The sequence below is a fragment of the Heptranchias perlo genome, chromosome 15, assembly GCF_035084215.1.
Source record: "Heptranchias perlo isolate sHepPer1 chromosome 15, sHepPer1.hap1, whole genome shotgun sequence".
NCBI lineage: Eukaryota > Metazoa > Chordata > Chondrichthyes > Hexanchiformes > Hexanchidae > Heptranchias > Heptranchias perlo.
Window position 1 is genome coordinate 45,925,391 of NC_090339.1, and position 12,468 is coordinate 45,937,858.

The 12,468-nt window shown below is 42.6% G+C and overlaps 1 protein-coding gene across 2 annotated transcripts in view; it reads right to left on the reverse strand.

The window, feature by feature from the left end:
• Positions 1-12,468, reverse strand: part of LOC137333055 (zinc finger MYM-type protein 3-like) — a 91,161-nt gene that overhangs the window by 56,662 nt on the left and 22,031 nt on the right. For both annotated transcript variants that reach the window (XM_067997149.1, XM_067997150.1), the window contains exons 3-5: positions 3,334-3,407; positions 3,149-3,215; positions 285-624 (exon numbers count right to left, since the gene is read on the reverse strand). In XM_067997149.1, the coding sequence (XP_067853250.1) occupies positions 285-624; positions 3,149-3,215; positions 3,334-3,407 (481 nt within the window). The remainder of the gene's footprint in view (positions 1-284; positions 625-3,148; positions 3,216-3,333; positions 3,408-12,468) is intronic.

A 12,468-nucleotide genomic window follows, 5' to 3' on the forward strand; every position in this document is an offset into this window, starting at 1 on the left:
TGCTTCCTCTCATTCAGCCAAGTCCTTATCCACCTCCAGCTTTTACTTAGGATGCTTATGGCTTTAAGCTTGTGTAATAGCTTTTCATGTGGAACTTAAGGGTCCTAGTTTCTCCCTCATATTGTTTACTTTTGTGGCCAGAGATGAAAACAGACTGTAGTACAAGTCAATTGTCTGTATGAGTCTAAAGATAATATTAAGACTTGATGGAAAAACCTACAATTGCCTGAAAGTCTGACTCGGGTGCTTAGGTCAACATTTATGCAAAAAGAGAAAATAATTACTTGTTGCAGAACGTGCATATCTTGGTAGACGATGGTTTCTGAGAATAGGTTGTGAGGCACGTGGAAGAGCAGAAGAGCTGAGGTGCCCCTTTTCTCTGGTACGCAGTTTGTCCCTTTTGCAGGGGCTTTTTGCAGTTAGCACACGTTACTTTTACCAAGGATCGTGAAGGCCTTTGTGGACGATGAGACTGGGTTTGGATTTGGGCTTCGGCTTCAGCTTCCGCTTGAGCTTGAGCCTGGGCTTGAGCTGCTTGTAGGGACAATCTGGTCGTACGCCTTGGTCGCCGTGAAACATAGTCTTCTTCCTTAATATTATTTGTTGTGGTGGAATTATCCTTTGCTAAAGGAAAAAGGGGAGGAGGAAAGAAAGCAAAACAAAAAGATAAAAACAATACTGCAGCACAAAACATTTCCTTTTAAACACATTTTCAACCAACATGAAATCAACTCAACCCCTTTCAGGGGACTGGCTGGTGCCATAGGTTAAATATTGCCCTTTCCCTGAAGATTTTAGTTTCAAGTCCAGCCAGCCTGACAAGATGAAAGTTTCCTCAGTCTACTGCCTATAAGGGTCTCCTGAATTTTCTAACAAATCAACCCACAGCACAAAACTCCCTACCAGCAACCTCAAGTGACCAGGGAGGGCTAGTGCAGGACGTGGAAAACGTTACACTGGTGCTGCATGAGGTGCTGTATTGATGTTGGAGTTAAGGAACATTGTTGGAACAGAGCAGATGGACTTTACTTCAGTATCCTTCATGGCCAACTTAGTTGGGTATAATGGAGTTCCACAGATCACACATCAATAAGAATGCAAAAAAAATTCAAAGAATAAACATAAACCATCTTCTCTCAACCCCTCTCTCCACAACTAAGTTACAAATTAACTGATTGAATTTGCCACTCATTTTGGGAAATCAACTACAGGAGGTGAGCACCAGGAATTTGCAGTTTGAATAGCCAGGGCTTTTGGGCTACGTTTTGGAAACCTCTGATCTAATGCAAGCTATACTTGACTTGGAAGTGCTGGATTCAGAGACTGTATGCCTGAAACGGAAATTTGTTCTATTTCCTAGCACTGATGCGTATTTTAAAAATGACCAAGTTTTGTTCCCGTTAGAAGGTTAACAGTAGAATGCAACTTCCTTTTACATAATATATTTGGAAAAAATACAAAATTTAAAAATCTCATTTACATTTCTCACACACTGCAGCTGATACACAAGAGGGATCTGAGGGGAACAGACAAAACATGATTGTCATTCTATGCAGCTCCAAGTTGATATCAGGCCAACCATCTACACACAATGTACTGTCAATACAAACACCAGCAAAGGACCTCTTAAACACCTGTTATTCGTTCATCGACCGCTATTAAAGCCCTCATTTCATTGCCTCCCTCTGAAAAATGGATGTGTTTTCAGTGCAAGTTGATTGCACAGCTGAGAAGAAAGTAATGAAGAGTGACCTGCACACACCACCAGCAAGCAATTTACAATGATTTAATTGTTCGTCCCGAGCTACCAAATATGGCAGAGAATACAGGCACAGGTTTCAGTTCATGAGAGACTCTGGCTGCTTATGAAAATTATCAAGCCGTTTACATGTGGAAAAGTTGTTGGGGGAAAAAAAAAATCCAATTAATAAAGCAAGGAAAGAAATTGGAGAAAACAGTGCATAAATCTAAGAATTGATGATGACAAGGCTGAAATGGAGGCAATCAAACATTTCACATATCAATATGCTGGATTACACGATCTGAATCCAGCTGTATAGAACCATGCCACTAAGCAAGAGATCAGCTTCCTCAAGTACACCAATAACACCCAATCCATCTTGCTATCATTACCATCAACTCCAAGGTTGTTGCGGTACTGCCTGACATCTAAGTCCTGAATGACTTAAAAGCATATTTTCCTCATAGCATTTGGGTGCAAAAGATTACCTGGGCAGAGCGCACAGAAGAAATTTGAGCAGGGAGGATCACACCCCCATAACAAGCTACACGATTTTCTTTCATTTAAATTAATGGACAGAAAAATCAGCCAGGTTGTTGCAGGTGTGCAAATTTGCATTGAGTTTCCTTTATCTACTTTGCACAGGTGATTCTTTATGCCTAAGTGCTACAAGAGGAATTTATGTCTTCCAACATCCAACACCTCAATCTCAATTGAGATTGAGGTGTTGGATGTTGGAAGACATAAATTCACTAGTACCTACATGCCACTAGCACCGATTAAATAACTCCCTGGCTGCTCATTAATGCTGAGCAAATGGCACTCAGTTTGACCCAGAGTTGAACTTCATCTGAGTTATTGACACGTCCACCACCTTCCACCTCTGAACTTGACTGCCCCACTCCACATCCATACCATCATCTTCTCAAGGGTCAACTTATCAAATGCTCTTACGATAGGCTTCACATAATTCAACTAATCCATAACTCTGCGAACTGATTACTCTCCCAAACAAATTTCTGCACATCCGTGTAGCCCAGCTCATGGCTTCTTACACCGTAGCAGATCAACTTTAAGACTCTCAGTTCCATTTTCAAGTTATGGATAAGCCATTCCAGCTCCACACACCAACTGTTCCTCATACTCATCATAACTGCTTGTCCTCCACTCCCCTCAATCCACCATTAGAGGCCGATCTTCCAGTCATTAAGTCTTTGACACCTCAAACTCTCTTCTAAACCCACCCCTTTTCGCTGTCTTCAAACGCCACCTGAAAAATCTCTCTTCCACTGTCTTTGAACTCTCTGCTGCCACCGTCACCAATTTCCTTAACTTGCTGCTCGTGTCCCCCTCAAAATATGTTCTTCACATATGGAGCAATATAAAAATGCAAGTTGCTTCTCTTACCATTTGTTTTGTTGGAGGATGAACAATTTTCTATTTTTGGGGACTTTTGGGCTGCTTCTTTACTTTCCTGCAACATAATCACAGCATCTTACATCATTATTACCCACCGTGATGTTACTGGATAGGTAGGACATGTTTTAGCTACAGAGTGAGGATGAGGAAAGAAGAAACTAAAACATAAATACCGTATCTTTATCTGTTTTATCAGCATCTTCACCAGCTGCATCAGTTCCACAGGAAGACGATTTGTCCACTTTAACTGAAGCAGAAACAAAAACATTAGGCTTACACCTGTCCCTCAGTTCTAAGCTGCAAGATGTCCCCATGATAGCTCAGTAGTGTGGTACTGAACCACAGACCAGTGTTCTCAATTCAATTCTATTGTGATGGGAAAGGAGCCTGCAGAAAAGGCCAGGTTCTGGTTCGGATTCAGATTCCATCCAGTGAAACTGATTAAGAGTTCAGAAACTAGGAAATATGCAGAAATATTTCAGAGGATAATAGACAATAAACGATATTCCCTTTCATCTTAATTTTCAATACATATTTTTGGCAAGCTTCATTTTACTTTATATTAAATTTAACTGTTCAAAAATTATAAATTGGAGTTAAGAACAATCAATAAGGGGCAGACTTGTTGTGCAGCCTGTTCCTATAAACACCTGTTTTTCCTATCCAGTATACCTGTTGTTATCCTGTCAGGAAGGACAGGATAAGGCTCAGGCTCAGTTGTACTATTCTCCATGGTCAAAGGGCCTGCCAAAGCTCACTGTCAAGGCTTATAGACGGATCACCATTTGGATGATACTGTAAGGCTGATAACGCCTGTGGTACTGTACACAGTACAAGTCACTATGTCTGTAACCTCCTCCAGCCCTACAACCCGCAGAGATCTCTGTGCTCCTTCAATTCTTGCCTCTTGCGTATCCCTGATTTTAATCGCTCCTCCATTAGATCCTTCAGTTGCCTTAGTCCTAAGCTCTGGAATTGCTTCCCGAAACCTCCACCTCACTACCTCTCTCCTCCTTTAAGACGTTCCTTAAAACCTACCTCTGAGCAAGCTTTTGGTCACCTGTCCTAACATCTCCTTATGTGGCTCGGTATCAAATTTTGTTCAAAAACAGTCCTGTGAAGTGTCTTGGGACATTTTACTAAGTTAAAGGCGCTATATAAATGCAAGTTATTGTCCAAGGGAAATTTGTAAAGCAAGTAAAATCAGACCACCTGGACCATCTATACAACATTTTTTTTTAATTGTTTATATAAATTTTGTACTCATTAAAGTTATGGATGCTTGTGATCAGAATGGAACATTTTCCATTTCATAGACACACGATGATCAAGCACTTCCAGCATGATTATACGCAGAATATAGCTTCCTCCAGCCTACTCCAACAATGTCCCTCAGCCCAACCTCAGTAGAGCATCCTATTCCCATTTTTCATCAATGCCCTCTTCGCTGGTCTTCTGAGCATCACTCTCCTCAAACTCCAACTTGCTCAAAACTCCACAGCCTGCATCGTGTACCGCATACCCATCTTCCTGGTATTCCACTCCCCATTGACTCCCTGTCCGGCAACATACTAAGTTCAAAATCCTAATCCCCATCTATAAATCCCTCCACTCCCAACCAACTTCCTTCAGCCTTCTTCAGTACCAAGCCCTGACTCCAACGTGCTGTGTCCCTCCCCTCCACCTTCAACGGGAAAGCTTCCAGCCACCTCTACTCTACGGAACTCCATCCATTACCCCTTCTACCTCACTATATCTCTCCCCGCCTCTTAAAGCCTCCAGAATAACTATCCTTTTAACGACAGTTTTAAATTACCTCTCCTAACTCTTCCACTACTGTCCAGTGCCCATTTGTTCATCTGTGAAGCACCTTAGGATGCTTTTTACATTAGAAGAATTATATAAACGCAAGTAACGGGGGCGTACACATGTCCATGTATAAACATAGACACAGTTTACAAAAAGCTTTCTCAGACCATGAAATGGGTGTGGTGCAATGAACCAAAAGGCACACGTTGAATTAGCGAACACATTCAGACTCTGTCACACCAGTTTTCACCTTGAATATCGCTGTAATCAGTCCAGCCATTTTGAGCCGTGGGTTTTACAAGCTCATTTTTAAACTTTAAATATAGATTTCCTACACTCTAAATTGTCTATTTTTTTAACCCATTTACCCTGTTCATATTTTCTTCACTTTGTTGGGGTTGTCCTGTTGGTATTTTCAAGTATTTGCCGGCCTCTTCTTACATCAGGCACTATAAGCAGCATGCAACTGGCCCAGGGAGGGCTCTTTCCACACCCATTTTTCCTCTAACCTTGTGAGGAAGAACCAGCTTCTGCTTTGTGTTCTCCCACACACCACTTGCAGAGACCTACAAGTTGCTGTGTGTGGAACTGTAGGGTGAGCCCACATCCAGCCACTCCATGGCACCAAATAGATGTTCCAACCATAGTGCACCACTTTTATATAGTCTTAACTCTGAGTGACTGGTTAAATGTTGGACTCTCATCTCTGGAAAACAGGTTCAAACCCAATCCAGGCAGATAGAATGAATGTGTCCTCTGCTGGCAGCAAGAGTCCTCTGTGAATTTTTTTTTAAAATTCATTCTCAGGATATGGGCATTGCTGGCAAAGCCAGTGTTCATTGCCCATCCCTAGTTGCCCTGAGATGGTGATGGTGAGCATTCTTCTTGAACCACTGCTGCCCATGGAGTGAAGGTACACCTACAATGCTGTTTGGTAGAGCGTTCCATGATTTTGACCTAGTGACAATAAAGGGACAACAATATATGTCCAAGTTGGGATGGCGTGTGACTTGATGGGGAACTTGAAGGTGATGGTGTTCCCATGTATCAGCTGCCCTTGTCCTTCTAGGTGGTGGAGTTTGTGGGTTTGGGAGGTGCTGGCCTTTTGCTACTTGCTGCAGTGTATCCTGTAGATTGTACACACTGCAGCCACGATACATACATGGTGAAGGGAGTGGATGTTTGAGCTGGTGGATGAGGTACCGATCAAGTGGACAGTTTCGTCCCGCATGGGTGTTGAGCTTCTTGAGTGTTGTTAGAGCTGCACCAATGCACGCAAGTGGAGAGTATTCCACCACAGTCCTGACTTGTACGTTGTAGGTGGTGAAAAAGCTTTGCGGAGTCAGAAGGTGAGCCACTCGCTGCAGAATACCCAGCGTCTGACCTGCTGAGCAGTCTCTATTTCAGAACAGCCCCCATTGTGACACTAAATTCTTCTACCTTGAGCACAAAGTAAAAGTCTTGTTTTTTTCTTTAAGAATATACTTCAGTTTGCAGGGTTTTGAAATTTTATGAATTCACAGCCACAGTTCCTTGGATGAAATCTCAATCAAAAGCTAGGTGCATTACCAAAAGAGGGGGGAAAAAAATAGTTCCCAGGCCATCTTAATACAAACCTACAATAAGCTGTCAGCCAAACAGTATTAATGGATGCCAGGGAGCAGGGCACCAACTACCCTCGGAAACTGTATAACATGTTCCATGGAAACACTCAACGAGGATAAGTGGAGAAAATAATTTTAAAATTGACTGTAAAAGAAAAAAAGGTAACTTGGGTGAATTGCTGGTCACCTGACTGTACTCATCTTCCACCCAGTCTTGAATTATATTCAACTGATGGGTAGACAATTCTCAACGAGCAGGGATCAGGTTGCTGTCTGTTCTCCAATTCTTACAGACAGCAAGAATTGTAAGTGTGTTTTTGTTTGAGATTTTGGCTCAATACCAGATTTGTCTGGTGGCTTTCAAAACAGTGCCCAGGAAATACTACAGCACTGTAAACTCTGTGTGCGCCTCTCTCCTTTTGTGAACTTTCATTGTTGAGGAATTATAACATTTCCTCTCCAGTCAGCAGCTGAAATCTTATGTTGTCAGACATCATATGGCACTGCTTTTGCCAAGCTTTCTGGATTGGCTTCTCAGTTATTTTATATTGTGTCCTGGTTTCACTTCAAGCTGATTTCCCTGGGCCACACAACATATCCAGGCTAACAGGGTAAGCAGATTTGTCCCATGTCTTTGCCAGTGCCTCTAAACTGTTGCTAGAAATGCAGCTGGTTGGGGGGGGGGGGGGGGGGGGGAGAATCTCTCTTCGCCCCTCACCCCCCTACAAAACAATATGCATTAGGAAAATGTTATCAGAAATAAATGGATGCCATGCCAAGCTTTAAAAAAAATAGGAGCGGTGACCAAAAGGGTGGGTTTTAAGGAGGGTCTTAGAGGGAAAGGGAGGCCAAGGGTCATAGGCAGGGAATTCTAGAGTGTGGCTATAAGCATGGTCAGCCAATGGTGGTGTGAAGATAGGGGGTGGGTGCACAAAAGGCTGGAGTCAGAAGAATGGAGAGTTCAGTGGGGGTTGAGACCATGAGAGGATTTAAACATGAGGATGAGAATTTTAAATTGGAGGAACTGGGGGACCTGCAGGCAATGTAGGTCAGTAAGGATGGGTGATGGGTATGTGGGACAGGATATAGACTGCAGAGTTTTGGATGGGCTGAAGTTTATGATGGTTGGAGGTTGAGAGATTGGTCAGGAGACCGCTGGAATAGTACAGCCTGAAATTGGACTGCCGACCACACCTAGCCTCACACTCACAAGCTCACTCTCCATCACCCTCTCATTCCCAACCCACAAAGATCATGAACTCACTGGGTGGCAGAATTAAGCATAAATGATATCAATACGCAACCCCTCTCTCACCTCTAGCCTCCAACCTCTCTCCATTGCAAACGTTCTTGTGTCTATTTGGTTGGTGCTTCTCTGAACTTTATTCTCTTGCTCCTTCTAAACTACAAATGCTCCATCCGACATGCTCTTTCTCCTCTAAGCAGTGTTGAAATCGAGCCCCACAGCACTGTTTACATTTTCTAACTAATTCTTCCCCATGTCTTAAAACTATGGAACCCCTTTACTTCACCTCTTTCTTTCCTTCCTGCTTCAATCTTCAGGCTTTTAAAATCCAAGTTTGCAATCACTAATTACTGCTTCTTAATTTACCTCGTCTTCTCAACCTTGGTGATGTCTTGCATTGTGGACCTGGGACCTTTGGACCAAGTTTTCAATTATGAAATCGAGGAAAACAGCCTTGCTCATCTGTATTTATCTTGTGATCTGTCATTAGCTCCTGTTACTGAAAATAATATGGAATTTCCTAAATGAGCAACTGGCATTAAAACCCCTATTAATAAGCACTGGCCACCACTGCATTAGCACCTGTACCACTTTCATACCATTAGTCACCAATACTATCTGCACGGCTCACTCCACGCTATAATGTGGTGCTGAAGCCATATAGGCCAGCAAGGTCCCAGATTCAACTGTGCTGAACTAGCTGATTTCAAAGCCAGAGAGGTAGCAGCTGGAGATCTTCCCTGCAACATCCTGCTTCTTGCTGAGTAATGGAAACATATACATGAAAGAGCATTGGTACGTTGCCCAAGCATCCACACATGCAGACTTTCTAATAGGGGTCAATGGACCGCAATCATCAGCTGTAATTCTGACCGACGCTCCTATTCCCGAAACCAATGATATGCCTCTACTGTTACCCCAACTGAGCCAAGCACAGATAATGGATCAAATCTATAAGAACGTAAGAAACAGGAAGAGTAGGCCATACGGCCCCTAGAGCCTGCTCCGCCATTCAATCAGATCCTGGCTCATCTTCAACCTCAACTCCACTTTTCTGCCCAACCCCCATATCCCTTGATTCCCCTGGAGTCCAAAAATCTAACTACCTCAGCCTTGAATATACTCAATGACTCAGCATCCACAGCCCTCTGGGGTAGAGAATTCCAAAGATTCACAATCCTCTCTGTGAAGAAATTCCTCCTCTCAGTCTTAAATGGCTGACCCCTTATCCTGCGACTATGCCTTCTAGTTCTAGACTCTCCAGCCAGGGGAAACAATCTCAGCATCCACCCTGTCAAGCCCCCTCAGAATCTTCTTTGTCTCAATGGGATCACCTCTCATTCTTCTAAACTCCAGAGAATATAATCTCATTCTACTCTACTTCTCATAGGAAAAACCTCTCATCCCAGGAATTAATCTCGTGAACCTTCACTGCACTGCCTCTAAGGCAAGTATATCTTTCCTTAGATAAGGAGACCAAAGCCCATACGCAGTACTCCAGGTGAGGTCTCACCAAAGCCCTGTACCATTGTAGCAAGGCTTCCAATCCCCTTGCAATAAAGGCCAACATGCCATTTGCTTTCCTAATTGCTTGCTGTACCCTGCATGCTAACTTTTTGTGTTTCTTGTACAAGGACACAAGTCTCTCTGAACACCAACATTTAATAGTTTTTCACCATTTAAAAAATATTCTGTTTTTCTATTCTTCCTACCAAAGTAAATAACCTCACATTTTCCCACATTATATTCATCTACCACCTTCGTGCCCACTCACCTAACCTGTTTATATCCCTTTGCAGACTCTCTGTCCTCCTCTCAGCTTACGTTCCCACCTAGCTTTGTACCATCAACAAACTTGGATACAGTACACTCTGTCCCTTCATCTACGTCATTAATATAGATTATAAAAAGCTGAGGCCCAAGCACTGATCTTTGCTGCACCCCACTAGTTACAGCCTGCCAACCTGAAAATTACCCGTTTATCCCTACTCTGTTTTCTATCCGTTAACCAATCCTCTATCCATGCAAATGTTACCCCAACCCCATGAGCCCTTATCTTGTGTAACAATCTTTTATGTGGCACCTTATCAAAAGCCTTTTGAAAATCCAAATATACTACATCCACTGGTTCCCCTTTATCTATGCTGCTAGTTACATCCTCAAAAAACACCAAATGTCAAACATTGATTTCCCTTTCATAAAACCATGTTGACTCTGCCTAATCATATTATGATGTTCTAAGTGCCCTGTTACGAATTCCTTAATAATGGATTCCAGCATTTTCCCCAACTGATATCAAGCTAACTGGCCTGTAGTTTCCCGTTTTCTCTCTCCCTCCTTTCTTGAATAGTGGGGTTAACATCAGAAGATACACTGCTTAGTGGGGTACTGAGCCATTCCGATCACAGACCTACCTGGGAGCACTCACCCATTTAAAAATAAACTCAAGGAGCTGGCTAACAATTGTTTTACTTCTGGAATCTGGTCCAGGCCAAGGGAATGAAAGTCTCCGCTCACTGCCAGTCCCCAGAGCTCTATGAAAGTGACTTTCAACACACCCATCTAACTTCCTACTGCTTTGGCCATGCTAAAAAAAAATAACAAATTCACACTCAATTGACAAAGCAGCTGCAATGCTACCTGATCTAAGAAGTGCAGTACTTCATATTGGTGCACTGGAGTGTTCATTTGAGATCGAGATCTACATTGTTGGGCAGATTAAAGGTGGGTTTACTTTACAACTGACATGCTACCTCTCACCTGGGAACACGCTTCATGCTGATACTTGCAACCAAAGTAGAAAAGCATTTCATCCATCATTTTAATAAACACAAGAAAAATAGCCACAATCCCAACCATTTGTTTCATCTCAGCTCAAAGCAGTCCAACAACAAAGTTAGAGCATAAGGTCTTATTTGCTAAGATGGTGGATGTACAGCTTCAGTTGAGAACATTTTCTGGCACAGTATTGCCTCCAATTCCTTTATAATCCTACCATCCAGGGAGAGATGATCATAATTATATTTCCGAGTCCAAAGAAAGACAAGGAATTTTCCAGAGCATTCCCTCCCTTATTGGCCCTAGTTTTTTATCCCCATCTAGATTTCTGCCTCTCCCAGGAGATTACATGGCTGCGGGAGAGGGAAGAAGTGTTGAGTCATTATTGTCAAGCCATCGTGATGTGGGGCAGGCTCGATGGACCAGCTGGTCTTTTCATGCCCGTCAATTTCGTATGTTTGTAAGAGACTACTGCTGCCACCAGCAGCCTTGGTTTCAGCGGCAACACTACTGCATTATATGGGGGATCTGCCACAAATTCCTCCACTGGCAAACAGCAGCTGTCGTAACACACAAGAAAACATGGAATGAGAAACGAGTCATTCAACCCATCAAGCGAGTTCCATAACCAACCTATCTGATCGATCAAGGCTCTAAAAAAAGTGTCTCAGTGCTCCCAAAAGGTAAATCAAACAAAATTCAAAAATATCTTTCTAACCTTACATCTTATATTACACATCTCAAATACAAGCTGCCATTCTTCTTCTTGCTACAGGCGAGGCCGAGCATTCACTTTAGAGCATAGGCCAGAAAAAATAAAAATTGCTTTTTAAACAATTGTGCACATTAAGTAATTTTGTGTTGCCCCAGTGCTGTAATATTCACCCGGCAATGTAAACAAGACAGGTCCCAGATCACCAAGAAGCGATACAGAACCACCTCCATTTGGAGCTCATTTGTGCAATACAGACTAGTGAAATTAGACAATTAAGTGAGGGTGTTGTTGAAAAAGATAAACAGAAGTTCGTTAAAACCATTAAGAAAAAAAGAACTCTACCTGGTTTAGATATTTTGTTTTATTTTCCAGTTCAGCAGAGACCAGTCTTTTCAGATCTCTACACTTGTTAAGGAGGTACTCAGCTGACCAACTACAGGAGCGCCAGCTAGTGATGCCATCAGAGATTCCACTAATTGGCACTTTCTTTGCTTGGATGTTGATAAGCATCCAAACTGGAAAAATTCAGTTTCAGATGATTGGGTGGAGAAAGAAAGAGAAAAAGAGGGGGGTGGGGAAAGAAAGCAATGACTTTGTACTGAAAACATCCCCACCCTTATATTTCTGGAAAAATAATGCGACACTAGTCTAGCATTTTTAAGAAACAGTTCGTGAGGTTCCCAACATACTGGGCAAATGGCACATTTAAGTAAATTAAAATTGTAAAACTCACCTGTACCAAAACCTTTGGCAGCCTGTTTTGAGTATATGTTTTTTACTTGGTGGATGGGAGGTGGGCCGGGGAAAAGAGAAGAGAAGTGGAGAAGAGAAAGAAAAATGGTGTATGGCCTGATACAAACTGCGATCATGAATGAATTTTACTCATAATCCGGAATTTGACTTTATCAGATATGTCTGCTTTGAAGTGGATCCTCATAGGGACACAATAGTGCGTATGAAGTGTGATCTCCCTTCAAGCTGCAGCCTTTCGGTATGAGTGATGCTACTGATCCAGCCACTGCAGTCATCAATAATGGACGACTGGCTGCACGGTACCAGGAAACTGAGGAGAATCAGGTCAATTTGAAGGATGAGACCGCAGCTCAAGTCTGCCAATCCTTCTGTTGTCTTCAAACACAGACAGTCACCACTGTTA